This window comes from Anser brachyrhynchus, assembly GCF_964034855.1.
Source record: "Anser brachyrhynchus genome assembly, chromosome: 4".
NCBI lineage: Eukaryota > Metazoa > Chordata > Aves > Anseriformes > Anatidae > Anser > Anser brachyrhynchus.
Genome location: NC_137698.1, coordinates 78,654,341 through 78,681,750, shown reverse-complemented (window position 1 = coordinate 78,681,750; position 27,410 = coordinate 78,654,341). Strand labels below are relative to the sequence as shown.

General features: G+C 67.6%; 2 protein-coding genes across 14 annotated transcripts in view; both read left to right on the top strand.

The window, feature by feature from the left end:
• Window positions 1–27,410, top strand: part of ATP6V1B1 (ATPase H+ transporting V1 subunit B1) — a 40,442-nt gene that overhangs the window by 422 nt on the left and 12,610 nt on the right. For 4 of the 10 annotated variants that reach the window (XM_080589726.1, XM_080589734.1, XM_080589733.1 and 1 more), the window contains exon 2: window positions 23,393–23,688. In XM_080589726.1, coding sequence (XP_080445852.1) covers window positions 23,610–23,688 — 79 coding nt within the window. In that variant the 5' untranslated portion in view covers window positions 23,393–23,609. Of the gene's footprint in view, window positions 1–23,367; window positions 23,689–27,410 lie in introns of all 10 variants that reach the window. The other 6 variants (XM_080589732.1, XM_080589730.1, XM_080589725.1 and 3 more) reach the window with 3 other exon arrangements.
• Window positions 2,613–23,079, top strand: VAX2 (ventral anterior homeobox 2). 4 transcript variants are annotated; one of them, XM_080589737.1, is made up of 5 exons: window positions 2,613–2,702; window positions 3,165–3,416; window positions 8,366–8,553; window positions 19,011–19,040; window positions 19,798–23,079. In XM_080589737.1, exons 2-5 carry the CDS (start codon window positions 3,167–3,169, stop codon window positions 20,296–20,298), a joined length of 969 nt encoding a protein of 322 aa, XP_080445863.1. In that variant the 5' UTR covers window positions 2,613–2,702; window positions 3,165–3,166; the 3' UTR covers window positions 20,299–23,079. The 4 variants fall into 4 exon arrangements, with proteins under 4 accessions (XP_080445863.1, XP_080445864.1, XP_080445862.1 ...); XM_080589736.1 differs by lacking the exon at window positions 2,613–2,702 and having other exon boundaries at window positions 2,743–3,416; XM_080589738.1 differs by lacking the exons at window positions 2,613–2,702; window positions 19,011–19,040 and having other exon boundaries at window positions 2,741–3,416.

Sequence of the window (27,410 nt, the reverse complement as noted above, 5' to 3'; positions counted from 1 at the left end):
TCCCGCAGCCCCCCGGGCCTGGCGAGCTGCGGGCGGGAGGCCGGGCACCTCCGCCGAGCTGTAAAACGGAAAACCGAGGGAATTTTTCCCCCCTTCCCGGAGCGGCTCGGGGGAGCCCCGGGGCCGCAGCGCGGAGCAGCCGGGCTCGGCGGCCCCTCGGCGGGGTGGGAGCCGGCGGGGGCCGAGCGGAGCCGCCCGGCACGGCCCTGCCCCGGGCTCGGTCCCGGTTCCCGAGCGAGCCGTGAGGCAGCGGGCGCGGCGATAACAATACCGGCACCGCCGGCAGCAATCAGGCGGTGAAATTAAACCGGCAAGAGCAACGATCTAATAATAATGATACTCCGCATAGTTTATTATAATGGTAACTGCTGTTATTTATGATTATGAGCCGGAGCAGCCCCGCGCTCGCCGCGGCTCCTCTCAGCCCTGCGCAGCCCGCGGAGCGGAGCGGATCCGCTCGCCTCCTGCGCCCGGGAACGGCGGAGCCGGCTCGGCTCCAGGCGGGTATTTCCCTTCCTCGGCTGCTCCGCGCACCGTGACCGAGGCAGAGCAAACGCCGGGCGGTTCGTGCGAGCGATAGCAACGGCAACCCCGATAAGAGCAGCAGCGAGGGCGAGGGTGGGCAGCGGGGCTGCGCCGGGGGTGTTTTCCGTGGGGGCTGCGCGGCCCCGGGCTGCCTCTGGCTCGGCCCGGGGCTCGGTGCGGTGCCGGGGCTCGGTGCGGTGCCGGGGCTCGGTGCGGAGCCGGGGCTCGGTGCTGGCGGCTCTGCCCTCCGCGCTCCCCGGTGGGAACGGGCCCGGAGCCCTCCCCACGCATCTCCGCCGGGAGCGGCCGGGGCAGGGCGGAGGGACCGGGGTGGCGGCTGTTTCCCTGCGTTTCGTTAGGGTTTGCTTGTGGGGGTTTTGTTTGCTTTTTATTTGTTTGTTTTATATTTTTTTTCCGCTCGGACCCGGCACGACGCGAGCCCCCTCGCCAGCCGGGCCCGGCGGCGGGGACAGGGGAGCGCGGCCCCGGCCCGGCCTTGCCGCAGCGCCGGGACCTGGAACGGGCGACCGGGAGCCGGGAGCTGAGCACCGCGGGCAGCTCCGGCCGCCGGCTCCGTCCCGCCGCGATGCCCCGTTTGCCCCCCCCGGCCCCTCCGAGCCGAGGTGCGGAGCGGGGCGCAGCGGCCCTCCCTGCGCGCCTGCCTCCTTCGTGCGCCGTGCTTTGCCTTTTTCTTTTTATTTCTTTCTATTTTCTTTATTTTTAATTTTCTCTTTCCTTTCTCTTCCCCTCAATCCGTTTCTATTCGCTCCGCGCCGTCTCCGCCGGTTCCCGTTATTCGGGGGCCGGACGCAGGTTGCCGCAGACACCGAGCGGCGGCTCGGGGCCCACCGCAGCCCGGCGGCACATTTGGAGGCCTCGCACTCCCCGTCCCCGGGGAATCCCGGAGCTCCCGCCCCGGCCGTGCCCAGGCCCCTCGGCGGCCACGATTGCCGCAGCCCCGGGGGACGCCCGGTGCCGGGCTGCGGAGCCCCGCTGCGGCGTCGGGGGGCACGGAGCCCTCGCGGTGTCCTTCGCCGGGGATTGAGCTCTCGGGGATGCTGGGCTCCCGGCAATTGGATTAACAGCTAATTTATTTATTTTTAATCCACCGTCATTACAACCGCTTCGATTTGAGGGGATTCAGTGCGCGGCGAAGAGGGGTCCCGCTCGCAGCCCGTCCTGCGGGCAGCGGCAGGAGGTGAAGCAGCGCCGGGTCCCGCTTGCCCACGGGTTTTGCCCCGCCGCAGGGAACTCCAAACGGAGCCGTGGGTGGGGGGCAGCTGCCCGGGACCCCCGGCCCGGAGGCCCCGGCCGGGCTCGGTGCGAGCCGCTCGGGGCGGGCACGGGGCTGCGCTCGCCTCGGGGCTGGCAGAGGCCGCGCCGGGCCCCGGGGTTTCAGCGGGGACCAAGGCGAGGTCTCGGGGAGGCGGCGGGGGTGTCTCCGGCGGCACCGGGAAGCCTCCGTTACCGGCCACCGGCCCGGGGCTGCCGGGCGGAGCCGCCACCGGGGGAAGGAGCGGAGCGGCCCCGAGCCCCCCGACCCGAAACCGGGCAGCCGGGGGGGCAGAGCCGGGCCGGGGCCCGCTTCTCGCTTTATTCCTTCCACCCCGGAGCGCTTCGCCGCCGCTGCATCCCGGCCCGGAGGGGAGGGGGTGTGCGGCTGGACCCGGCCCTGCCGCCGCTCCCCCCGCGTTCCCGGGGCCGGGCAGCGGCCGCCGAGGGGCTCTTTGTTTGCCCACCGCTCTCACGGGCCGGGAGGGCAGGAAATTGCGTGCGTGCCGGGCAGCCGGCTTAAAACCGCTGCTTCTCTCCCCGCGCCTCCCCCGCGCCGCCGCCGCCGCGGGGCCGGGGATGCGCAGCGCAGAGCGGCGGCGCGGGGGAGGGCCGGGCCGGAGCAGCAGCGCCCGTCCTCCCGCCGCCACCCCGCCCGCTTCCTCCGCAGCTCCCTCCCCGCCGCCTCCCCTTCCCCTCCGTGCCCCCCAGCCGCCCCCCTCCCGGTATTGATTTCCCCGCACGCGGATCGGCGGCCGGTGCCCGGCGCGGCGCGGCCCCGCCGCCTCCGCCGCCGCCTCCGCCGCCGCCGCCGCCGGTCCTCGGCGGGGCCGGGCCGGGAGCTCCATGGGCGGGCAGCGCGGCGCCGGGGGCAGCCGGAGCGCCTGAAGTTTGCCCGGAGCGAGGTGCCGCGGGAGGTGGAGCTGGGGAGGGCGCGGGGGGGGGGACACCCGGGGGGCGGCGGGGGGGGGGGGGGGGCTGTCAAAGTTTGTAACTCCCGTTCGGCCCCGGAACCCCCCCTCCCGTGGGGTGCCCTGCCGGGGGTGGGGGGCACCCCGCCGTCCCCGTCTCCGTCCCCCCCCGGAGCGGGGAGGGGGCGAGCTTTAAATGCCAGCCCCGGGGCCGGCTCCGCCGCCCGCAGGCGGGAGGGCGACGGCCGCCGGCGGGCCGCGGCCATGGGGGCGAGCGGGGCGCCGAGCCCCCGGCTCTGCCAGGGCGCCGAGCCCCGGGGGGGCCGGGAGGGGCGGGGAGGGGCAGGGGTCTGGGGAGGGGGGGCTGCCCTCCCCCCGCCTAGTCTTGCCTCCTCTCTCCCTCTCTCCGTCTCTCTCTCTCCCTCCTGATGTTTGATCCCGCCGCGGCGCCCGCAGGGATGAGCGATGGAGGGGCCGAGCCTGGCAGGAGCCCCGTGCTGCTGGCCGAGCCCGGAGCCGCCGGCCGGGCCCGGGAGAAGGCACCGACCCGGGCGGAGCTGGAGAGCGCGCTGCGCGGCGGCGGCGGCTTCAAGGACATCCCGGGAACGTCGGCGGTCGGCCCCGGCTCCTCCAAGGAGTGCGCCCCGGACACCGAGAGCCCGTCGGGACCCGGCGAGGCGGACTACTGCCGCCGCATCCTGGTGCGAGGTACGGCCCCGGCCCCGGTACCCCCCCGGCAGCGCTTCCCCGCTCCTGCCCGCGGCTCCGGCTGCCAGCGGCGGGCGGCGCGCACCCGCCCGGCCCCGCTCCCGGTGCTCCCGGTGCGGCCCCGCCGCCGGCCGGCCGCGGGCTCCGGCCTCCCGGCCCCGCCGCCGCTGCCCCCGGTTCGGCTCCGCGCGGCGGGCACGGGGCCGCTCTCCCCGCGGTCCCGGGAGCGGGGCCGGGGCCGCAGCAGGGCTCTGCCCGGCCGGGGCGGGGGGTGCAGCGGGGGTCCACGACCCCTGCCCGGCCCTGCCCCGCTCGGGGGACGCGCACGCAGCGGGAGAAGGGCGAGCGGAGCAGCTTCGCTTTTAAACCGGTGTCGCAGGAGAAAAGCGTCACGGAGCTGCGGCGAGTTAGGGGCTATTTCTTTTTTTTTTTTTTTTTTTTTTTTTCCCTTTATAATATCACTCGCCCGGCTGGGGCTGGGGGCGCGCGGCGGGCTCGGCTCGGCTCGGCTCGGCTCTGCCCGGGCAGCGGGCGGCAGGCAGCGGGCGGCGGGCAGCAGGCAGCGGGCAGCCGAGCATCCCTCCCCGCCGCCGGCCCGCGGCTCCCGGCACCGGCCGGAGGCGAACCCCGAAAGTTTGGGGCTCCGGGGCGGGCGGTGCCCGGCGCTCGGCGGCCCCGTGCTCCCGGCCGGCAGCGCCGCGTCCTCCCGGGCTGCGGGCACCGCGACCCCGCCGCGGGAGCCGGGGCTCGGAGGCCGCTGGGCGAGCAGGGCCGGGGCCGCCCGGGCTCTGCCCCGGTCCCTTCCCCGGTCCCTTCCCCGGTCCCTTCCCCGGTCCCTTCCCCAGCGCTCGGGGCGCGGCGGCAGCCGCAGCCCCGGTCCCGGCACGGCCGCGTCCCCCTCCCGGCTTTAGCCGCGTCTCCGCTGGCTCCCAGGAGCGGGCCCGGCTCGGCGCGGCTCGGCTCGAGCAGCCGTGGCCCGGCGGAGGCTCGGTGGCGCTTGGCAGCCGTGAGCCGCGGATGCTCCGCGGGACGCGCCCGGGCTGCAGGGAGCCGCGCTCGGGGCTCGCCGCGCAGCGAGGCCCTTCCCGCATGTCGCGATAGGCGCCTGTCGGGAGACCTCTCCCGGGGCAGCCCGAGCCCCCCCCGGCGGCCCCGGTGCCCCGGGTGGGAGCGGGTGGGAGCCCGGGGCCGGTGGCTGCGGGACGCGCCCGGGGCACCCCCGGTTGGCCGCCGAGGCCGGCGGGGGTCAGGCCGGGGTCAGGCCCGGCTCTGCCCGGGCTCGGCCGCGGTCCCGGCGGGGCCGGGCTGGGAGCGGCCCGGGGGCGGCCCGGGGCTCGGGGGGGTGCCCCCGGTTCTCCCCGGCCCCGGTTCTCCCCGGGCAGCGGCCGGTCGCACCATCTTGCTGCAGCCGCCATGGCGCGGACAAAATGGTGGCGGGGAGGAAGGGCGCAAACCGGCGGAGTTCAGCAGGCAGCGAGCGGGGCCCTGGCGGGGAGCCCCCGGCCCTGAGGAACGGCCCCGGGGGCACCTGCGGCGGCGGGGCCGGCCCGGGACCCGCTCCCGGTGAAGGGCTCGGTGCCAAGCACCGGGCAGCGCCAGGGAAGCCGCTCGGCGTTGGTTTCCCAGAAGGTGATTTTGTTTTCCCCGCTGCTCCAGCTCCCTCCCAGTGTTTTATTTCCCCCACGCCAGGGATGGATCGCGGCGGGGTGCACCCGGGCCCGCTGTCCCCCACCTCGCCCCCATCCTCCAGCCGTGTCCCCAGGCCTGGGCGGGGGATCCCAGCAGCGCTTTGCTGTTTCAGGGCTGGGCATGGAGGGGCTGCAACGTCCTGGGGGAACGGGGCCACATCTCCCCGTGTGCTGCTCCCAGCACGGGCCCTGTTCCCGACCTGGGGGCCCACGTTCCCCCTGGCTGGGGGCTATGCACTCCGGGAGCCCCGGCGGCTCGGCCAGGCTGAGCCCATGCACTGGGACCTGCGCCGTACCGGAGCCAGCAGACGCCGCTGTGCCCACGGGTGCGGCTGCCCGGGGTGCTCCCCGCTTCTCCCGTTCTCCTCTTCCTGGGGCATGGGGGGCTGCAGCAGCCCCGTGCGCATACTGGGGGCTGGCGAGGCGCTGTGAGCCCCAGGGGTGTCCCGGCAGCTGTGTCAGTGCACATGGGTGTGCGTGGTGTGAGCTGGTGTGTACTGGGGGAGCGCCCCGCACGCCCGCTGTGTGTGCGGTGTCCCCGAGCCTGGGTCTGGCTCCGCTGTGTTGCAGTGCGTGATGTGTCCCTTATGTGCCGGGGGAGCCCATGTGTGATGCGCTGCACAGCGTGTGCTTGCTGTAAAATCGCTGTTTGCCAGTGCCGAGGTCGGCTGCCCAAAGCTGCTGCCTGCTCTCCGTTCACTCCTGCTGCCGGCCCTGTCTGGCTGTAGGGCCTCGTCGTGTTTAGCCGCCAAGGCAGAGGACCAGTCCTTTTGGCACCAGCCCTCTTTCCAGGGATTTCAGTCCCAAATTTTGCCTTGGATGTGCTGCCATCAGCGCTCCCGGTCCCCAAGAGCAGACCGACTCACTACAACCGCACCAGGGAGGCTGCAAAGCTGCCGTGGCAGGACCTAGGGGCTCTTTGGGGTCTGTAATCCCCTAATGGGATTTCTGCCCTTCCTGGCACCGGGGGCTGGCTGCAGGCCCCCCAGACCTGTGCGGGTGGGCACCTCGCAGCCCTGCTGTGAGTGCTGCAGGGCTGGGGCACGGGGCCCTGCCGAGCTGGCGCGGCGTGCTGCGGCTCTGCACGCATCGCACCCAGCCCGCTCCCCCTCCCTGCACCCAGCTGGCGGGGGAAATAACAATTAATAATACCGCTAATAATGCCAGCAGGGCCGTGTGGAGCGGCGAGGGCGGAGGGGCACGTTGTTGCAGCTGCGGCTGGGCAGCGTGGAGGTCTCTGCTGGCTGCTCCTTGCTTACAGCCCCGGCTGTTGTTGTGCTGGGGGACCTCGGGGTGGCTGCGGAGTGCGGACGTGGTCTGGGCGCCATCCCAGCCAACGCTCTGCCCCTTGCAAAACGGTTCACAGACCGGCGTCCTAATCCTGCTGGAGATACCCTGGGGCAGAGGGCACCTTCCCTGCCTGGCCAGAGGCCAGCACAGGCTCCTTGCCTCCCCCAGACCGTCTTTTCCCCCCCGGCCCTCCCCATGCGCTCTGCGGTCCCAGCGCCTCCTGCGGTGCCGTGCTCCATCCTGGGTCGGGCTCCGGCCGCCGGGATGGTGCCGCTGCCACGCACCACGGCTTGATGGTAGGAAAACAGCTTCAGGACTCGGGTGCCTCTCCCAAGCCCGTGCTTGCTCCCCGCTCCCGTCGTCCCCCTGCCAGCTCCATCGCCCCCTCCCTGTCTCCTCCTCGCTGTTTCCCCCTTCCTGCTCCAGCAGCTTTATAATCCTTTCACGCCTGAGTCAGCCAGAAAGAGAAAGCAACTTACCTCCAGCCGGGGCTGCTGGAGCCCTTGGGTCCCGCGGGGCTGGGGAGCCCTGAAGCCAGGGGCTGGGAAGCGGGCTGCCTGCAGCGGCCTCGCCGTGGTTTCCGCGAGTGGTTTTTACCCTGCACGTTGCAGGAAAGGCGCTTGGCAGAACCGGGGGCTTTTGCAGCCAGGCTTTGCTTCAACGGGGCTCTACCAGTGTTGCTGGTGATTAGCGCTGTGCCCGTGGTGTCTAAGGAAAGGCAGCGCAAAGGATGGCAAGCACGAGGGGTTTGTGCTCTGGGAGTGCTGGAGGAACCCAGCAGGGAGTTTGCAAGGGCAATTTTTAATGCCCAGACCCCTCGGTAGGTAGCAGGGCGAGCACCCCGTCAGTGCAAAGTAATGCTGGGGCTCCTTGGGACAGGCTGCAGGCAGCATCCTGCAGCATGGAAGGGTCTGGTGCGGGAAATGTGGGAGCCGAATCCCCCTGTGTTTCCCCGAGGAAGGCTTTGGGCAGCAGCAGTCCCAGCCTGGTACAATCTGCAGCCTCCGCAGCGGGGCAGCTGGGAACCCCCCCCCGGCTGCAAAGCCGCTGTGGGTCTCGTTGCTCTCCACGTGCAACAGTTTTATTCTTAACAAAAGCCTCCTTTACCTTGGAGTATTCAAACGCAGCCCTGAGACCCCCCAGTTGCTCCAGTGTGACTGGTCATGGTGGTTTTGCCCCATGGTGAAGCATTCAGAAGGTGCAGGCGCTGCGCAGCCGGTGGGGCCGGGCACGCTGGGGCTGGCAGCGCTCGGTGGTGCCGCGCCGTTTTGGTCCCAGCCCTGTCCCACCAGCACCCCCCAACCCTGTCCTCCGGGGCTCGGGAGCATCCCGAGGCACACAGCACATCCAGAAGGGGCTCAATGAGAGAGAACTGCCCCAGAAGTGGGGGCTGCTGGCTTGTAATGAGAGTATTCCTGCAGTGAGAATACCTTTATGAAAAGGGAATTTCAACAGGGATTTTTTCCCCCCAATATTCTAAAGGCAGGACATAAACAAAAAATGAAATTTCTTTTTAATTAAAATTCAGTTTAATTTGAACTCTTTCTTGGTATACAACTCTCTTCTGCTTCTGGCTTTCAGATACTATTTTATCTGTGACCAAACGCTTCATTTTCCTTAAGGAGTTTTTTGGTTTCTATTTTCCATTTTGAAAAAAAAAATCCCTGTTTTCATGAAGAACTGTTAACACTCCCTGGAGATTTATAAATGTGTAGCATTTGGGGCCGGAGGGGACAATTGAACTATGCGGTGTCACCTCTCCTAGCCACGGCTCGGGCGATTTCTCAGAGTTACTCCTGCATTGAACCCAGGAACAAAACCGCCCCCCGGCCCTCGTTGTGCAGCCTTATTTAAGGAAGATTTTCCTCCCCCTGTAGCGGGTGCTTCGGACCAGTTCCCCCAGACCCCAGCCAAGCTTTTTCCCCCTGCGGAGGCTCCCCCCCTGACGGCCCCTCTCCCCGTTCCCCCTAGATGCCAAAGGGACGATTCGGGAGATCGTCCTCCCCAAGGGCCTGGACCTGGACCGGCCCAAGCGCACGCGGACGTCCTTCACGGCGGAGCAGCTCTACCGCCTGGAGCTGGAGTTCCAGCGCTGCCAGTACGTGGTGGGCCGCGAGCGGACCGAGCTAGCGCGGCAGCTCAACCTCTCCGAGACGCAGGTAAGGGGCCAGCCGCCGTCCCGCTGCCATCCCCGGCTCCCCTGGGCCTCCCCGGGGACGTGGGGAGGGGGAAGGTGGGCGCAGGGGAGGGGGAGAGCTGTCCCGGTGCAGAGCCTGCGGCCGACCCCAGCCCCCAGCTCCAGCCCCCAAGGAGGGGCTCGGTGCGTGCCGGGGTGGCCGGGTGCTCGCTCGCGTTTCGGTCTGGAGCTGGGAGAAGCGTGCACGGTGCTGTGTGCATGGTGCTGTGTGCGAGGTGCCCTCGCCCTATTTCTTTTTGAGCCAAGGAGCGGTCAGTTTGCCCATTAAGGGGGGGCCGAGCACCCACGTGGGGTCTGCAGGGAGCATCCCCGGTGCCGTGGCGCTGCCCCAAAACTCTCGGTGCTGCCCCAAAACGCTCACGGCAGCGCCCGCGGCACAGCGTGGTCGGGCAGGAGCGCACGGTGCTGCTGGGAGCAGGCTGCATGCGGGCGGTCCAGGTCTGCTCTGTGGTGGTTAACCCACGCCATAAACCCAGGGCGTGCACACACCCTGCCCCGGCACAGCTCTGCCAAGGTCTGCGGGGCGCGGGGAGAGCTGCGCTGGGCTGCGCGGTCCGGGCGAGCGGAGGTGGAGGAGTTTGTGCCGTGCTCAGGGGGTTGTGGTGACGTCTGCTAAGCATGAGTGCGTCTGCTGGGGTTGCAGTGGTTTGGGTTCGAAAATAAATGCAAAAATAATTATAACAATAAATTTAATGAAGACACCAGTGCCAAACAGCACAGCTGGGAACTACCAAAATAACTCCGCCTGCTCCGTCTGGCCGGTAAGGCACGTTTGGAGACAGTTACGAGTTCTCCCACATTCAGATTGGAAATAATCTCATTTTTTCCTAAATTATCACAGAACAAAACTTCCCTTGCTGCCAGCAGCCCGGCCCCTGGCTTCAGGCTCCTGCCACGTGCCGTGCTGGGGGTCTGGCTGCGGGGAGACCCCCACGGCATCCCCCTTCTGGCCGCTGCGCTGCCCTGCGAGGGGAGCGGGGAGGAGCAGAGCCCCCCACACAACCCCAATACCCCCTCGCCCTGCCGGTGGCAGGGAGCAGGTTTCTGACCGCGGGATGCATCCCGGGAGCTGCTGGCGGCACGGCTGAGCGCGGTGAGGAGCGAAGCACCCCGGGTCCTGCGCTCGGGGTCTGCTCCCCGCGGTGCCAGCCCTGGGGACGCAGCCGGTGCCAGCAGCATGGCGCTGGCGGGGCCATGCTGGGGACGAGCAGGGGAGGGCAGCGGGGCCGGGCGGGTGCTGGCTGCCGCAGCCCGGGGCTGGCAGGAGGGGAGGCGCAGCCTTCGTGTCGGGGCCCAGCGTCTGGTTGCTTGGTGCCTCGGTGCTGTGTTCGTCGCTCGGTGAGAAAATTCACACCCTGTAGGCCACGGCTGTCTCTTCTCCTCTTCTCTTCTCCTTCCCGCATCCTCTTTTCCCCATCGCTCTCCTTCATCTCTGTCTTCTTAAATCCCCTTCTGTGCTTTTCACGGCCTTTCTTCCCCTGCAGCCAGTTCCCAGTGGCAGCTCCGTGCCCCCCGCCGTCCTTCCCCGGCCCCGCTCTCGCTGGCGAGGTGGGGGCCCCTGGGTCGGCGCTGCAGGCTCTCTACACACCCAGGCGTTGCTGTCTGTGGTGGGGAGGTTTTGTGGCAGCAGCTTGGTGATGCCCCCCTGGCTGGGGGACGTATCCGTGCTGCATGGCCCACGCTCCACGCTCCCCCCCTGAGATGTGGCCCAGAGCTGGGGGTTCGGCACCAGCCACTCCTGTCCCACGGGGCTCCCCTGCGCCCATTGCCTCAGGCAGGGAAAATCCAATTTTTGCAATAATTACTGCATTTCTCATGCTTTGGGTGGTTTCCGTCCCAGTGAGCTATCCAGCCCCCAGGACCCAGGGCAGTCCGTGGGGTGACTGCTCCATCCGATGTTTTGTGCAGTTTCCAGCCACCAGCGTCCTGTGGCTCGCTCTTGGTCGAATTCGGCATTGTGCCGGTGACTGGGACCGTGGGGCAGACCCTTTGCGCTCCCTCCTTGATTTCACCTCGAATTGCACCCGTGGCGGGACCCCCCATGTTGCCCCACGCACACAGGGCCAGCACTGCCCGGGTGGGCTCTGCCCCTGCCAGCAGTCGGGGAGGGAAGGATCCGTCCCTGCGGAAGGAGAGGGCGCAGGCAGCGTGACGAGGTGGGAAGGGACACGGTGGCGGCACAGCTGGGGGGCCGCAGCCAGGCTGCCCCTCGGTGTGGCCCCGAGGGATCCTGACTCAGAAAACAGGCGTCTTTGGGGTCCTGTTTTACTTCCCCAGCATCTGGTCCTGCTTTTCGGTGGTCCTGGAGGAAGGAGGCAACTGCAGCGCATTGCAGGGAAGCCGGAGCAGCTCACCTCTGTTTTGGGCAGCCGGGATCTTCTGGGTTTCTCCTCTCTGGCCCCAGCCCTGGGGTGGGGGCTCACCGAGGATGGGGGAGCACCCAGGACACCGCCACCAGTGTCTCCCCTTGCTCCAGGCCACCTTGCACCCCCCTGTGCCTTGTCCCCGTGTCCGTCTGCTGGGCTGGGCCGGCTCTGCCTTCCCCAGGGGAGTTGGGGGACTGCTGGGCACCGGGCGAGGGCCAGGGGGGCACCTCCAGGCAGGAGGCCCAGCGCCTGCTCTGCCTGCCGGCCGCTGCGCTGGCCCCAGCCCAGTGCCGTTTGCGTTCTTTCTTTCTAATTAATCCGTGGAAATGGCAGTTTAGTGCTAAGCAAGTTTAATTAGCCCGGAGAGTGCTTCCATTAGCTTGTAAAGCAGAGGCTTGGAAATGCATCCCTGCCCTCTGGGATGTCCTGGTGGGCTCCCTCGTCCCCAGTGGGACATCCCGGTGGGCTCCCATGTCCCATCTTGGCACGGGGACATCCCCGTGGGCTCCCTCATCCCGTCTCAGCATGGGGACATCTCGGTGGGTCCCCTCATCCTGTCTTGGCACGGGGACATCCCAGTGGGCTCTCTCATCCCATCTCATTCCGGGGCGGTGCGCGGGGGCTGCCCGAGTCCCCCCAGCAGCAGCCCCTCTCCCGCTGTCTCCAGGCAGCGCATCCCTACCCCAAGGCGTTAGGGCAAGGTGCCCCTTCTTAGGGTCGTTACGGGATGGAAAAGCCAAGTGGCGAGGCGGCGGCGAGGCAGAACGACCCCGGGGGGATGTCGCGGGGAGGATAATTCCTACAAATCCCCAGGCGGGAGGCGAGGAGGGGTGGGCTGGCTGGGGGGATTTGCCTGGGCCAGGAGGCTTTGCTTTCTGGGTCAGGAGTTCAATGCCAGGCTCAGGTTCAAGTGACCTGCTGCCTTTGCCAGCTCTTCCTATGTCATGGGGGTGAGGACAGAGGTGGCACACGTTCACCCCAGGTTCCTTTTGTGCGCGGGGCACCCGGGGTGCCCGAGGGGCTGAGGACCGGGCTTGCTGTGCCGGATGCTCTCCGTGCGGTGCCCAGCTCCAAGCCCGCTCCCTCCTCCAAACGCAGGAGCCCCCTTGGGGGACGGGGGTGGCCGTGGGGGGCGAGGCCGTGTCCTGGAGCACTGCTGGCGGGCCTCAGACCGTGCACCTCCGGGGAGACCTCGGTGAGCTTTTGGGCTCCCCTGTAGCATCTGGACACCCCCTGTAGAGCGATGGTGGGGCACGGAGAGGAGAGGTCCCAGCACCACGCTGCGTGCCCCGCAGCGGGTCCGGCTGGCAGAGCCTGCTCAGGACAGGGTCCTGGGCCATGCTCAGCCCCACAGCCCGACCCCCGAGCATCCTCCATGGTGGGGGGGTACCCCCCGCACAAGGCTTCCAGGACTTTTCCCCCTGACTCCGAGCAAAACAGACGTGAGAAAGCAGCCGAGCCAGGGGAGGGGCGGGCAGGTCTATTTATAGCACGACAATTAAGATGACGCTGTTAAAAATTAATCGCACCTCCAGTCATTAACAACTATCGGCCCCTGCATCGAGAGAACAATGAAACAACGGTCTGCTGGCCTCTTGCGCGGAGAACCACAGGAAAGCTGCGGTCCGGAGGGGGTGAGAGCCATCCAGAGCCCCAGGTGGGATCCGTGCGTCAGAGCCACCCCGAAGCGTAAGGGGCAGGTAGGGCCACCAGGCTGGGCCTCGTGCCATGGGGCAGAGCACTCGTCGTCCTTGGGGTCTCTGCAGTCCTCAGCATGTGGGGAAGATAAATTTCCAAAGCTTTGTTGGAAATCCCTTTTCCCGACCATGCAGAATAGATAGTTGTCAGAGCCAAGTACGTTCTTTCCTGAGGAGGCATCCACCCATCCATGCATCCTCCTGTCCATCCTCCTATCCATCCACCCATCCATCCTCCCCTCCATCCTCCCACCCATCCACCACCCAAAATTCACCTGTTTTTGGAGTTTTTGTGAGACAGCTGCTCTAGAGATGGTTTAGGGAGTAATCCAAAAGGCTTGGGTGCTCCTATAGTCCCCCAAACTCAGCTGGCGCTAAGCAAAATGGTCAGTGTAAATAAAGGTGGAAAATTTAACTGAGGTTCGTATCATTGGGCACTTCCAGTTGCAAATGGAGATAATCCCAGAGTTTGTGATTGAGGGCTGTGGTTCTGAAATGTGAGAGGGCGCTGGGTGTTCTCCGAACAAGCTCCACTGATCGCAGTGGGTGCAATTATGGGGAAGGAGTTTCCTAAAAGTGCCGCTTTCTGATGGAAAGCGGTTCTGATGGGAGTTCCGGGGGCCGGCTCTGATGCCACCCCATTTTCTGGTGCCGCTGGCGCAGGGAACCCCAACCCTGCAGCCCGAACCCCGGTGCTGCCTGGGGCTCCCACCACACTGCTCCCTGCCCACCTCCAGGTCTGTCTCCTCCCCAAGACCACTTTTTAGATCCCTGAGTCTTTTTATAGATGGGGAGAAACATCCCACAGCCTTGCTGGAGCCTCAGAGGAGACTTGAGGTCGTCCCCACCTGGTTTCGGCACTCGCTGGCTGTCTGCCCCCTGCGAGAGACGGTGGGGCCGGGTGGAGGAGGGCGCTGCTCCCACCCAGCCGTGCCCAGCCCCGTCTCACACAGCCCTGCCGGGGCGTTACAGCATCCTGCAATGCTCTTGGCAAGCCGGAATGGTCCTGAGCTGCAGGGCACAGGGAGGCTGAGGGCTGGTGTCTGCCTTCAGCCCGGCAGCAGTGCCGGGGCAGAGAGGGGCTCGGAGCACGGCGTGGTGGGGAGGGCTCCCAGTGCTTGTTGCAGACGCGCTCTGTCGTGCGTTGTAGGCACAGCCATGGCCCGGAGCACGTCCATCCCGGGCGTTTCGGAGGGCTCGGTGTGGGTGCTGCACCACGGCACTCTCGGGGCTGGGGGTGGGTGCTCAGCGCCGGCTCCCATCACCGCTGGGGCTGGCGAGAAGGCAGCGTCTGCGCGGCCACCGTGCGGTTACAAAACCTCTTGGGCAGGCAGCCCGCCGGCTTACGCAACGCGCGAGGGCTCTGCCGGCTGTGGTGCAAGGAGGAGGAGGAAGAGGAGGAGGAAGGGCAGCCGGGTGTGCTGGGAGCTGGGACTGCGGCAGGCTGCCTCCCACCTTCCCCGCGCCACGGTGGGCGCAGTGGCGGGGAGCTAACCCCGGGCGGCCAGCACCGGTGGCGAAATGGCCTCGCTTGGCGCTGCGAAGCGCCCAGCTGCCCGGCGCGACGGAGGCGCACGGCGCGGAGCGCGTCACAGCACCGGGGTCACTGCCGGGGCAGGGCTGTTAAATAACAAACGGCGTTAAAAAAAAACAGGCGAGCCCCCCCCCCTGCCCGGCCCACACCCAGCCCCGTGTCCCCCACGTGGCAAGGCCCGAGGCCGCCAGCGCCAGGGGATGGGGAGCTCCAGACCGTGGGGCGCGGAGGTGCCGGTGGGCTGGGGAGGTTCGGTGCCTTCCCGACGGGGAGCGTGGGGAAGGGCAGGGCGGCCGGGGGGAGATGGCGAGGGCGAGCGTGCACGCCTGCGCGAGTGTGAGCGCGCCGGCACGGCTTAGTGAGCAGGGCTGAGGGCACGCGACCTGGGTGGGCAGCGGCGGCGGCTTCGGGCTCTGCTCGGCTCCTCCAGTGAACTGGGACCACACGGAGAAATGTCGTGCCGCCGCTCAGCCTCCTGCCGGTGCCACGCGTTTGCTGGGTGCCCTGTGACATGAAAAATGGGTGTGCAGGGAGGAGGGCAGTGCCCAGGGGCCGTATCCGGCTAGGTGGGGACCGGCGTGGGGAGGGAAATGTTGTGGGACCTTTCGCAGGGCCTGGGGCAGCGACGGGCGAGCGGAGCAGGGGGGGACTGCAGCCAAAACGCTTCGTTGGGCTCCGGGATGCTCCAAATGCCCCAGGGCGATGCAGGCTCCTGCCCTGCAATGTGGGCTTCCTCCCCGTGGTTTGGGCTCCCTCCCCACAATTTGGGCTCCCTCCCCACGATGCGGGCTCCCTCCCCACCCCAGCCACGGGCTCCGTCCACCTTCCCACCCCGGAGTGGCACGGGGAGCTTGGCCCGCCGGCTGGGGGCCTTAATCGGGGTTAATCATTTGGAAATCGTTTCTTTTGTAGCTGAGAGGTGTCGGGCGGAGGGCAGGGATCCGAGCAGGGTCCCGGCGGCCGCTCCCAGCACTGCAGCCCCGGCTCAGCCACGGAAGGAGGCGGCGGGGGGCGAAGGCGTTGGGGACCAACTCCCCCCCTGCAGGGCTCGTGTGGGCTCCTGCTCCTGGTGCCCCACGCTGCCCGCAGCCGTGTGAGAGCCGTGCTCATGGCACAGGGCCCTGTGCCCGTTCCTGACGCTGCAGCAGCTCGGGCTCAGCCAGGAGGAGCCTGCCCAGGGCTGCCCGCACGTGCTGCAGCCGCTGCTCCGTGCAGCAGCATCCCCGCTGCCCGGCCTTGTTCCCCCGGGGGGCCGTGCCCCCAGGCCTGCTTCTCCCCTCGGGGGAGACGTGGCCCCACGGCTGGCTGCGAGCAGGATGCTGCCGAGGGTGTGAGCGTGCGCACGTGGTGCTGCCCGTGCCAGCGCACACGTGTGGGCAGGAGCGCGCGTGGATCAGAGCACACGCGCGTGCGCAGTGTGTGGGCGCATGGGGCCATGCCAGAAGGCAGCCGCTGTGCACAGCTCCCTGCAGGGGACCCCTGGGGGGGCTCCTGGTGCCCTCCTCCTGCCCCAGCCCCCCCAGTCCCCTGGTGGTTTTGCGCACCCCAAATCCTGGCTGCCCCTCGGGCGGCTTTTCCACTGGCGGTGCAGAGAAGCAGGTGCAGTGACTGTTTGGTTTGGGGGATGCTTTAAAGCACTCGGTGTTGCTGGCACGTGCTGGTGAAGTCTCTTGTATAGAATCTTCCCACCCAGATGCGGGCACTTGCGCCTTGCTGGGCAGCCTGAGCATGGGGAGAGCCCATGTGCGTCCGTCCCACTGCTTGGCATGTGGACAGACGGACGGAGTGACTTCTCGGAGCATCCCCACAGCGGAGCCCTGGGAAGCTCCGGTGCTCGGTGGCATTTTGAGTCGTTCTCCCAGTGCAGGGGAGCTGGTGGCACCGAGCACGCGGCTCTGCTGCTCGGCTGCCAAGCGGGGAGCCGGGGGGGGCGGTCGGAGACGTTGCTGCTGTGATGTATGGGGGGCACAGGGGGGCTGGTGGTGCTCAGCCTGGCCTCGGAGGTGGGCTGGAGGGGGACAGGGGGACAGGGGGACAGTGTTTGGCAGCAGCTTTGCTCAGAGAGGAAGGGAATCGGCCACTCTCCACCTCAGGGCACTGCCCCATTGGGCTCACCCCGCTCCTCCCAGTGACCCTTTTCCCCTATCAGAGCAGGATGGAGGCAGGAATCCAGCCTCCTCCAGCCCGAGGAATCTTTAATTCCTCTCCCTGCAGCCCCCATGCGCTGCAGGATGCTGGGGGGGGGGGGCAGCACCAGCACAGGGTGCGGCGCGAGGGGGCCCACGGAGAAACCATGAGACAACGTGGGGGCTGCCGGGGGGTCCCGGGGGGCCTCTGGCAGTGAGCTCGCGGGGGACGAACCCTTCCCCATGTGAGGGAAGCCTCGTGCAGGGAAATGCCCAGCAGCTGGGTGCTCCTGGCTGTGCCCCTGCTGGTCTGGCTGCTCGCTTTGGCACAGGGCAGGCGCTGGGCGGGTGTGCATTTAAAGGAAAGTAAACAAAAATATTAATATATAAAATTAATATGTTAAACTAACTAATAAAATAAAATAAAACCATTAAGTTGAATTAAATGAAGCTGGCTGCCCAAGCCCTGCAGACGCGGGGAGCTCACATGGTGCCTCCGGCGCCACACGTCCCAGCTCCCGGGCGCGCGGTTTCGGGGCTGGCTGTGACCCTGGGGACCTCCCGCAGCGGCAGGAGCTGCTTGGGAGGGGAGGGAATCGCAGCCCTGCCTTCACGCGGTGCTCAGCGCTCCTCCTGCGCTTCCCTTACCCTTCTGCTGGGAGCGGCTCTGCTCGTTCTGGTGCAGGCGGGGGCGGGAAGCGCGTGCCCGCGTCCCAGCTGGGCACCCTTGGACCTGGCCGTGTGGCGCGGTAACTGCCTGTCCCCAGCACCAGGACTCCTCCAAACGCTCGCAGATTTGTAAGCCTCAGCCCGTGCCTGTCCTCACACCTGCAGCACCACGTGAGAGCTCTTGCCAGGCTTCTTGGGAGCCGTATCCCCTCGGGCTCACCTCTGTGCTGCCCGCCTCCTCCGTGCCGGCACCCGGGGGGGCAGGAGGCGACTTTTTGCCAGGACAAAATGAAGGCGCTGCCTCCGGATAAGACCTTGGCAAAGCTCTGGCTGCGGCGAGAACCGTATGAGAGGGGAGGTGGGGACGGATACTGCTGGAAGACGAAGGGCTGGAGGGGAATTACTCATGGACTCGTCGAGGACCGGGTCTGGCTGAGCTTATTTACATCTCCGGCGAGAGAGACGCAGCCCTTGATCGTAATGGAGGATGAAAAGGACATGGATCTACTAATTAGCAACAAGCTGGATATGAACTTTAGCCACGAGGGCAAATGTGATCCTGCTCATCGGGTACGGCACCCGCGCAGACGGGAGGAGCCCCTGCCGGGCAGGGGGCGCGAGGACGAGGAGCCCAGCGCTGGGCTGGGGCGCAGGGCGCAGAGGGCAGCGGCGCAGGTGCCGACCCAAGCCCCGACCTGGAAACCCCCCTTGGTGCCTCCTGGTTCTCGTCTTAGGAAAAATACCGGTGAGGGGACGCCGTCCGCCTTGCCTGCCCCCGCTGTGCTGCTGTGGGTGCGCTGCACGGGCCTTGTCCCCTGGGGCTCGCTCGTCCCACGTGCAGGACACGCTGGTGCCTTTTGTCCTTCTCTGTGCGCAGTGACGGGGCTGTGCCTCCACTCAGGTGCTTGCTCCAAAGTCCCTCAGCACAGTAATGCCCTGCCCTGGCTGGTGCTGCTCAGCACGGCTTCCCACCCTGCTGGGATCCGGGGTACTTTGCAATGCAATGAGCTCCTCAGGGGCTGTCCGTGCCTCGGTTTCCCTTTGCACCAAAAGCTGATGGGTCTGTGAGACCCCCCCGGCACTCCAGGGCACGGGGAGGTGACGTGCTCAGACTGGGAGAGCACGGACAGGGGTGAAAACTGGTGCTGGGGATGTGGGGCTGAAGGAAACAGATGGGGCTGGGCTCGAAGCACATGGGCTGGAGCTGCGCATTTCTGCCTGGCTGCTGTCCCCGAGCAGCCCCCGGAGCAGCAGCAGGACCCGTTCTGGCCTGGGAACTGTTCTCCCCGGCCCTCTTCTCGCAGCGCTGCTGCTGGGCATCCCAAGGAGGACCAGGTTAAGCCGGTGGCTCACTGCCCCCTCCCCGGAGAACGGGGCCGCCCTGCGGAGTGCCCACCAGAAGAGCCGGGGGCTGCGAACCCCATGGTGGGATGCTGTGCCCCAGGATGCAGGGCGGTGGAGGTGTGTGGCCTGTCCTGCTCACCGATGTGGAGGGAGGGATGGGGGCAGTGAGAAGGGGACATCAGCTTTGGGGACCCCAGCGGCAAGGAGGGACCCAGGGCCCCTTGGGGTGGAGGTGGGCGGTCATGCAGGGCCCCCCCCTTGGGAACGGGTGTGGGCAGGACGTGGGCTGGCGCTGGCGCGTGGTCCAGCAGGCTCAGGTGCTGGATGTTGGTCCTGGTGTCCCTGCTCCTCCCCGAGCAGCCCCAGCCCGCGGCCGGCTTCGCGCAGACATCTGCGTTGTTATTCCCCCGGAAAGGGGCCGGGGGCTGCGACCTCCTCCAGCCCACGGTCCATTAGCTCTGCACTGTGGGTCTATTGTGCCGGGGGACGCGCGAGGGCTGTGCCGCTCGGTGGCCGTCCTGGGGCGATGCTGCAGCGGCCCCAAGGGTGCCAGCCCCTCCTGCCAGGCGCTAACACGAATGTCTTCCCACCCGTCTCCTTCCCTCACCTGCCTCTGCCTGTCCGTCTGTCCCTCCTTCCCCTCTCTGTCTCTTTCTGCCTCTCCTACCCCTCTGCTCTGCCAGGGAGGGACAGAAACGTGGCGATGCCACCAGGTTAGGGGTGCCGGGGCAGCCCCGACCCGCAGGCTGAGCCCTGAGCCGGCCCCAGCACGGAGGGCGGCCGTGGGACAAGGGACATGCGGGGCAGGGGGCCGGGGGCCCGTCCCACCCGGGCACTCAGGTGCTCGAGCTCCAGTTTTGGAGTTCCTGCGGGCCGAAGGATGGATGGAGGGGCTGGAGCAGGGATTGCTCGAGGCAGCCTGGGGAGGGGATGCCTGCCCCGTTCCCCGCGGCTTCACGCCTGGAAGCGGCTCTGCCTTCAGATGTTCAGGGCCACCAGAGCCGTGCTGTCCCCGAAGGTGACCCCAGCACCGTAGCACGGCCGGGGACACCCCTGCTGCTTGTGCCAGCGAGGGAGGGGTGGCAGGAGCCGCAGCTGGGGTTTAGGGGCACCACAGGGGATGCCCAGCGCCCGTAGCTCAGCTGCCCCAGGAGAGCACCCGTGGGCACGGGCAGCACCATGGGAAGCAGGCCCTGGCCCCGCGTCCCCCTCGCAGGCACAGAGCTTTGCTGTTTCAGAGCTTTGCTGTTTCAGAAATTTGCTGTTTCTCTGGAAATGGCAGCGGGCTGGGCTCCCCGCAGCCCCTCTGCGGGGGCACGGGGCTCGGGCATTTGTTTTAACACGTCTGTCTCTCTCGCATCTCTCACTCTCTCCTGGTTCTTGTCTCTCTGTCCCTGCCCTCCCCGTGCTGTCTTTCTGTCCGTGCCTTTCTGTCCCCCCCCTGCCCCGTCCCCCCGCTCCCCTCCCCAGGTCAAGGTCTGGTTCCAGAACCGGCGCACCAAGCAGAAGAAGGACCAGAGCAGGGACTCTGAGAAACGCTCCACCTCCACCTCCGAGTCCTTCGCCACCTGCAACATCCTCCGGCTGCTGGAGCAAGGCCGGCTCCTCTCCGTCCCGGCCCCCCCCAGCCTCCTGTCCCCCACCTCCCACCCCGTCGGGAGTCCTGCGGGCAGCGGGTCCGGCGTGGCCACCCCGGGAACCACCTCACCGGGGCTGGGCGGCCGCAGCAGCCCCCCCGGCACCGGAGCCTTCAGCCTGCAGGTCCCTGCCCTCGCCGCCTCCTCCTCCTCATCCTCCTCCTCCTCTTCCTCGGCCAGGCTGCCCGCGGCCCCGCTGTGCTTCGGGGCGCCGCTGCTGGGCGGCCTGCACGACCTCCCGAGCACTTATGGACTGGGCAGCTCCGCTTTTGAGCCTTACACGCGGCTGGAAAGGAAAGACAATTCTATACCCAGCAAGAAGCCGAGCCCTTAAATGAAAACGAGTGTCAAAAGGCGTCCTGCCCCCCCCTCCGTCCCCACGCACCCTGCGCCCCACACGGGGCTTGTTTCGCGAGTGGGGTTTGAAAGACTTTACCAAATGTCCGGGTGCTGTGCGTGTGTGTGCGTGCACGCCCGGCCCCCTCCCTAGGAGCTAAGATCCCACCGAGGACTACACCGCCCACCTCCTCTCGCTAGGGCTGACGCCGAGCCTGGTCACCGCCGCCTGGGTTCCCGGGTGTCCCGTGTCACCAGCACCGCCGCGTCCCCTTCCCACGCCGCTGGATCCACCGGGGCCACCTCCCCTTCCAGGTACCCCTGGGCAGGGCTTGCAGGACGATGCTGTGGTCTCTGCCGTGGGAGAGGAGCAGCCCCCGGGGGTGGGCAGGGGGTGCTGATGCCCTGTGGACGTCTCCTGCTCTTTGCTCACGTCCCACGGAGCGGCACGGGTGAAACCGCAGAGCCCTGGTCCCTGCGGGCTGTCACCCAAAGTGCTGGGGTCACCATGTCCCTGGGGCTGGGGACAGGCGGGAGGGCAACCCGAAAGGGAGAGCGCAGGGCAGGACCAGGCCGTGTCTCTGCCTGTTCTTGGGCAAGCGTCTGGGCCTCAGTTTCCCCACCTGCAAAGGGCTTTGAGCGCTGGCTGAGGTTCTCTTGAAGCATCCCGGTGGCCATAGGGTCCCGGTGCCAGTCCTGCTCCCGCTGCTGGGCAGGAGCAGGGCTCAGCCCCGGCAGTGGTGGGGATGGCGGCTTCCCGCTGGGCAGGACTCAGCCTGTGTGCGGTGCTGGGGCTGCTCCTGGGCGGCACCGTGCAGGCAGGATCCTGGGCTGGCACCTCCTGGGCAGGATGCTCCGGTGGCATCCCCTTGGCAGGACACCCTGGGGAGGCATCGCCCTGGCAGGATGCCCTGCAGTGGCATTATTCCCATCAGGACGCCCTGCAGTGGCATTATTCCCAGCAGGATGCCCTGCAGAGCACCCCTGGCTCGCCCCGCGGATGGGGCCGTGCGTTCGGGTGCAGAGGCTTCCTGGGAAGCCCATGGCGAAACCCCGCGGGCTGCTCTGCTCTGCAGGGGTTGCAGGGACCAAACCACTCACACCCAACGTCTGCTGCGGGTGGGGGAAGCTCTGCAGATTTCTGCCCAGGAAAAGGAAAAGAGGAAAAGCAGGAGCTGGAACTAGAGCCAGCCTTGTAAGCACTGAGCGAAAGCCAGCTTTAAGAGTCTCACATTCTGCTTTTTCCAACAGAACTAATGTGTTTGGGGAAGAGAGGCAGAAAGAAGTTCGAAATAACACCAGAAACCTCCTAGCAAAGGTCCCTGCCCAGGGTAAAGCAAATCCCTGAGGGTGTGTGCAGGCAGACGTGGGACCTTCGTCCTCCGCTGCCCGTGCAGCTCGGTGCCGGGAGCAGGAACCGCAGGCAGCGGTGCCCGAGCCTGCCCCTGCTGCGGGAGGACGCGGCCCCAGCCACAGTGCAGGGAAATATTTAAAAGAAATGATTTTATGGCAAGGTCCCAGTGACTATTTTTCCTTTAAATCAAGCATTTCTATGACACAGCAGTTGTCGGTCACTCACGCCTGGAGCACTTTATGGGAGCTGCCCAGGAGGGGTCCGCGCCCAGAGCGTGGGTGGGGAAACTGAGGCAGGACGGGGGCTGGCAGGAGGCAGGGACAGAGCTGGGGGCACGGAGGATGCTCCCCGCTCCTGCTCGGCTCAGACCACAGCTCACTGCCCTGCCGGGGCTGCAGGCAGATGCCCTTGTCCCCAAGTGTGGCACGTGCTCGCGGTGGCCCCGGTGCCTGCTCCTGCTCCCCGTCCTCCCTCCCCTCCCATCCACACCAGCACCCGCTGCCGCGCTCCAAACATCGACGTCGCGATGCTGTGTTTGACTGAGGTTTTGGATGTCGGCAGGACCTTCCCCCTCCCCACGTCACTTAATTTATATTTATATCGCCGTTCTTCATCCTCCCCGGTCTGCAGACTCGGTATTTAAGAGCGAGCGGCGGGCTGGCAGCGGGCTGGCGCTGGGTCCCGCAGGCAGGACCTGCTGACGGATCCGGGGCTTGCCCGGTTTTGCTTCTCCCTCTTCCCCAAGCAGCCACCTCCCCGGGGGAGCTGTGCCCCCAGCGTTTCCTGAGGGTTTCAGCCTGGTTCCTCCCCTCCTGGCTGAACCGGGAGGAAACTCGGGGCAGCTTGGTACAGAAGTGACCCCCTCGCCCTGACATGGTCGGGGATGTTTGGGCTCACTTCGGAGAGAGCCAGGCCCAGGTTTGGTTCCCAAAGAGTCCCTGAAGCCTGGGATGCTCCAAGGACGCCCCGTGGGACCCCTGCTCCTGCTGCTCGGCGGCGAGGGCGGCAGGGAAGGCGGAGGCTGCCCCGCAGCGTAACGGCGAGCACCTTCGGCAGGCTAAACCCGGGTAAAGCTTCCACAAACCCGCCCCAAGCTGCTGCTGCCCCAAAACCAAGCCGGGGGGCTCAGGAGGGTCCCGCTCACGGGGCGCTCGCCCCAGCCCTGCTCGCCGCCAGCCGCTCGCCCTGACCTGTGAAGTTGGAACAAAAGAAAAAGAAAAATGTACTGGATGTAAAACTTTAATCAATAACGTGGTTTCTTATGGTTTCTAACGGTTAATAAAAGTTACGTCCCGCCGCCCGCCTGCCGCCTCCTCCTTCGCCCTCGGTGGCCAAGCTGCCCTCCCGGCTACACTACCCTTCCCCTACACCGCCCCGTCCTGACCCTGACCCTGACCCTGTCCCTCTCCCTTCCCTTACCCTTACCCCTACCCCCACCCCAAGCCCCCTGGTTACCCCAGCCCCCTGCCAAAATGCCCCCCACCTGACCCCAGCGCTGCCCTCAGCCCTCCCCACGACCCTAACGCTCCTGATGTACCTGACCTTCACTCCAAACCCGAAATCCACTTTTACCCCGAGCCTCCCCCGACCCAAACCCCACCCCTACCTATCACCCCCCTGCCCCTACCCCTGCCCCTGCCCTTGCCCCACTGCCCCTGGGTTTCCCCACCCCGCTCCCCGCCCCTGCCGCCCCTCTGTTTACAGCCAACACAGGGCAGTGCTGCTGCAGGCGGGGCAGCCGTGCCGAGCCGTGCCGTGCCGAGCCGTGCCGTACCGTGCCGTGCCCAGCCGAGCCGAGCCGAGCCGAGCCGTGCAAAGCCGTGCAAAGCCGTGCAAAGCCGTGCCGAGCCGAGCCGTGCCGTACCGAGCCGTGCCGAGCCGTACCGTGCCGTGCCCAGCCGTGCCGTGCCGAGCCGAGCCGTGCCGAGCCGTGCCGAGGGTCCACGTCCCGGTCCATGGCGGTCCAGGTGCAGGCAGCAGCCCGGGAGCACGCCCTCGCCGTCACCCGCGACTTCAGCAGCAGCCCCCGGCTGAGTGAGTGCGGGGCAGGGCTCGGGGGGGGCTCCGGGGGCTGGGGCTGGGGGGGCTCCGCCACCCTGCGGGGTGCCTGCAGGGGCCGGTGTCGCGGCCACCCCCCTGCCAAGGTCAGGTGCAGCCGTGCTGGGGGGCGCGGGGGCTCCTCCAGGGGATGGAGCCGGGGTGGCCCACTGTAATGGTGGGCTCTGCCCCCCCCCAGGACAACGTGCCGGAGCGCGGCACCCACTCGTGTCACTGCTCCCAGACCCTCCCGGCCCCAAAGGTGCTGGGTGCGGGCGCAGCCCTGCCGGGGGGCCCTGGGCTCACCGTGCATGAGCCGGGCAGGGCGACCCCGCACACCTCCGGGGGGCCAGGGGCAGCCGGGGCCGTCACCGTGCCTCCCCCTGCCCGGGCTTGGTGGGGTCGGAGGCGTCAAGGGCGTTGGAGGCCGTCGGAGGCCCGCAGGGGGCCGGGAGGGCTGCGTGCCGCCGGCTCTGCCCGGTGTTTGCTGTCAACACGGGGCAGGAGCAGCACCCGCCGGGGCCCGGCTGCGGGCGGCTTCTCCCCGGTTGGCGCTGGGCGAGGGCAGCCTTTGGCCTCAGGAGGGGCAGGGAGGGCAGCGAGGGCAGTGCGAGGGGCTGAGGCTGTGCCTCCTCCCGCTGGAGGCAGCTCCTGCCCTCCCCGGAGAGCCCCAGACGGATCCTGCAGGCACCGGCTCTCGCCGCCGTGGCGTTGTGCACCCATGGGTGACGGTTTGATGGAGCGGGGCAGCAGCCCCCCCGTCCAGCAGCCCCCGTGATGCACGAGGCGAGGAGTGCAGGGGTGCAGCGGGGTGGTGGCGATGCTTGTAGGAACAAGGACACGTTGCTCTGGGGGGCTGCGTTGGCTCTGGGGGCCGTGTGTCAGGGAATGTTCCCAGCCTCACATGGGCACGAGCGAGCCTTGCACCTTCCCCCACTGCTGTGGGGAGGACTCGGAGAGGAGGGTCCTGGAGCTGGGGGAGCCCTTGGGACCCCCAGAATGGGGGTGGTAGGAAGGGGAGGGTGGGAGCAGGGTGGGAGGCTGGTGCTGTCCCTGTAGGGCGCACCTGAGAGTGGCGTTTGGAAGGGTTGGGGGGACTTTTATGAGGGTCCCCTGCATGCGAGGCTGAGCACAGCTGAGTGCCGCTTCTGGACGGTCCTGTGGGCGCTGCCTGGCAGCTCCGGGTTTGTGCACGGGGTCTCCAACACGTGCGACCCCATCAGCTGCCAGCCCCACGGCTGGGTGGCAGCGGCACGGGGTGCTCAGCGGTGTGGGGTCCGCACGGGGTGCTGCCTGTGGGAGCAGCCACACGGCCCCAGCTTCAGCCTGGCACTGGGCTGTCACCCGGAGCCGTCGCCCTCAGGGACACGTCCCCGGCGCTGGCTGGCGGAGAGGACTGAGCCTGCCCTGCCCGCGCGGCTCTGCTGGGGCCGGCTCTCCTGAGAGCCAGGAGGTATTAGCAGCTGCTGGCGAGCGCTGCGAATCCATTAGCACAAGCGGGTGGCAGAAGCACTTATCACCTCCTGGCCTTTGGCTTGACCCATCTTTACGAAAAACAACCCGGCGAGCGATGCCGCCGCCCGCACGTGGACCCGGGGCTGCCCGTGCAACGCGCAGCGCCCAGCCCTGCCCCGCAAACGCTGCCTGGAGGGGGCCCGAGGGCTGCAAGGGGGTGGGGGATGCGGGGGGGAGGAAGGCAGCGAGCCTGGTGGCTGGGTTCTGTGGCAGCATCGGGTTGTCCCTGTCCCCCTGCTTGGTGCCAGGGGGACGCAGAGCTGGGGCTGGGGCTCTGTCCCACGGGATGCAGCCGGGGGGTGCAGGCTGCCCCGCGCACCCCGAGCACCGGTCCTCGTCCCCCCCAGCCTGGGCAGCAGCTGGGGTCGTGCAGGAGAGTCGGGGGGAGAAGCAAGGAGCTCGGGGGGCTCTGCTCGGAGCAGGGAGGAGGCATGTTGCCTTGCCTGGCCTCTGATTTACACCACCCTGACTAATCGCTGCCGTGCCCGGCGACTTGCAATCAGCGTAAGACCTGAGAGAGCTCGCTGGGAGCGTGACACTGAGTCACAGCCAGCCAGAGGCACGGAGCAGGAATCCAAATTTAGCTACCTGAAAGCCTCGCGGAGAATTCCCGGGAGCTGTGGCCGTGCGGTGACAGCGGCCACGGCAGAGCTGCGGGCGTGCGAGCCCCTGGCGCCCCTTCCTACACGAATTTGGGCAGCCGTTGGCACGTGGTGGGACCTCCCCTGCTCGCTGGGGAGGTGGGGGCAAGCAGAAAGCCCAGAGCACCGGGTGCTGCCTGGGAGGGGACCCGGTGCTCGAGGTGGGCACCGCTGCACCGTGCCTCCACGGGGCCGGGCGGTCCCTGGGCACTGGGGGGCTGCTGGTGACGGGGAGCTGGCATCCTGCTCCTGCTGCCGCTGCCCAGCTCCTGCCTGCCCGGCCCTTGGGGTGCCTTTGCTGCTGCAGGCGGGGGGGCGCGGGTGGTGCCTGGGGGCCTGAAGAGGTGCCGGAGCAGCAGGGCTGAGCCTGGAAAGGGGAGCCCACAAAGGGGTCTTATTTCAGAGCGGTGAGAAAAGGATTTGGGGGGGGGTTAAGGAAAGCTGCCTGGGTGCAGAGCCCATCCCGAGCCCCTCTGCCATGCCCGGAGCGCCCACTCCGCGCCCGCGAGCGGGCACCAGCACCCCCAGAGGGGTTACCAGCAGCTTGCGGGCAGGCAGGGATGCCTCTTGCATCTCAGCTCCGCAGTCCTGCGAGGGCACTTGGCCCAGCTGGTGCCTGCTCTGCCCCCCGGGACGGGGTCCTGCAGCCCCGCTCCTGCCTCCACCCCCAGCCCTGTTTTGTCTGATAGAAATGTGACAGCAAGCCCAGCGCTTTTTTTTTTTTTTTCCTTTTTTTTTTTTTTTCTTTCTCTCCGGGCTGGTTGTTTGGTTCACGCTTGGCTGGTGCTGCCATTCTTTGCCCTCCCTCACATGACCGTGCAGGTGTGTATGGGAACCCTCGGCCGGCGGCCCTAATTAGTGGCATAGTGTGTGACCCCCCGCCGGGCTTTTCACGGGCTCCGCTGGGCTTGGGCAGCCCCGCGCGTTTGACAGCGCTGCACAAACTGACACATCGCACAATGGGCAGGTTGCGAGGGGGAGAGCGGTCACTTAGGGACTGTCGGAAAAGTTTGAGGAGCGGCCGCAGGGCTCGGCACGCGCGGCTCGGGGCGGCCAAGGCACGGGCAGGGCCGGGGCTTGGTGCCGAAAGCCGCCGTCGGGGCACCAGCACGGATCCGTGCCCCGGCTCGGGACCTGTGCCGTGCCGAGCATCGGCCTCGCTAAGAGTTTTGGTTAAAATTCGGGTGTGAAACCATCAGGTGGGGAGGTCAGCACGGGGCTGGGTGGGTGCCCTCGGCTCCGTGCGGGGTGACCCCGGCTCCGTCCCCTCGCTCCCTGTGCTCGGGGCCGGGAGCAGGGCTGGGCGCGTTGTAGGGCTGTTTGCTGGGCACCTGCCCTGTCTGCGCCAGCTCCTGCTCGCTTTCCCTGCCCCAGCGCTTTGCTTCACGCCTGGGGCCGGAGGTGTTGGGAGGCTCAGGGGGCACCGAGAGCTGCAGTCGGTGCTCGGGGAGGTGGCTGGGGGCCGTGGGACCCCCCCCCGGGCAGCGCTGAGCCTCACACGAGTCCTGGGCACCAACCCAGCTGCTGCGGCAGCCCTTCACAGCTTTGTCACCCAAATCAGCC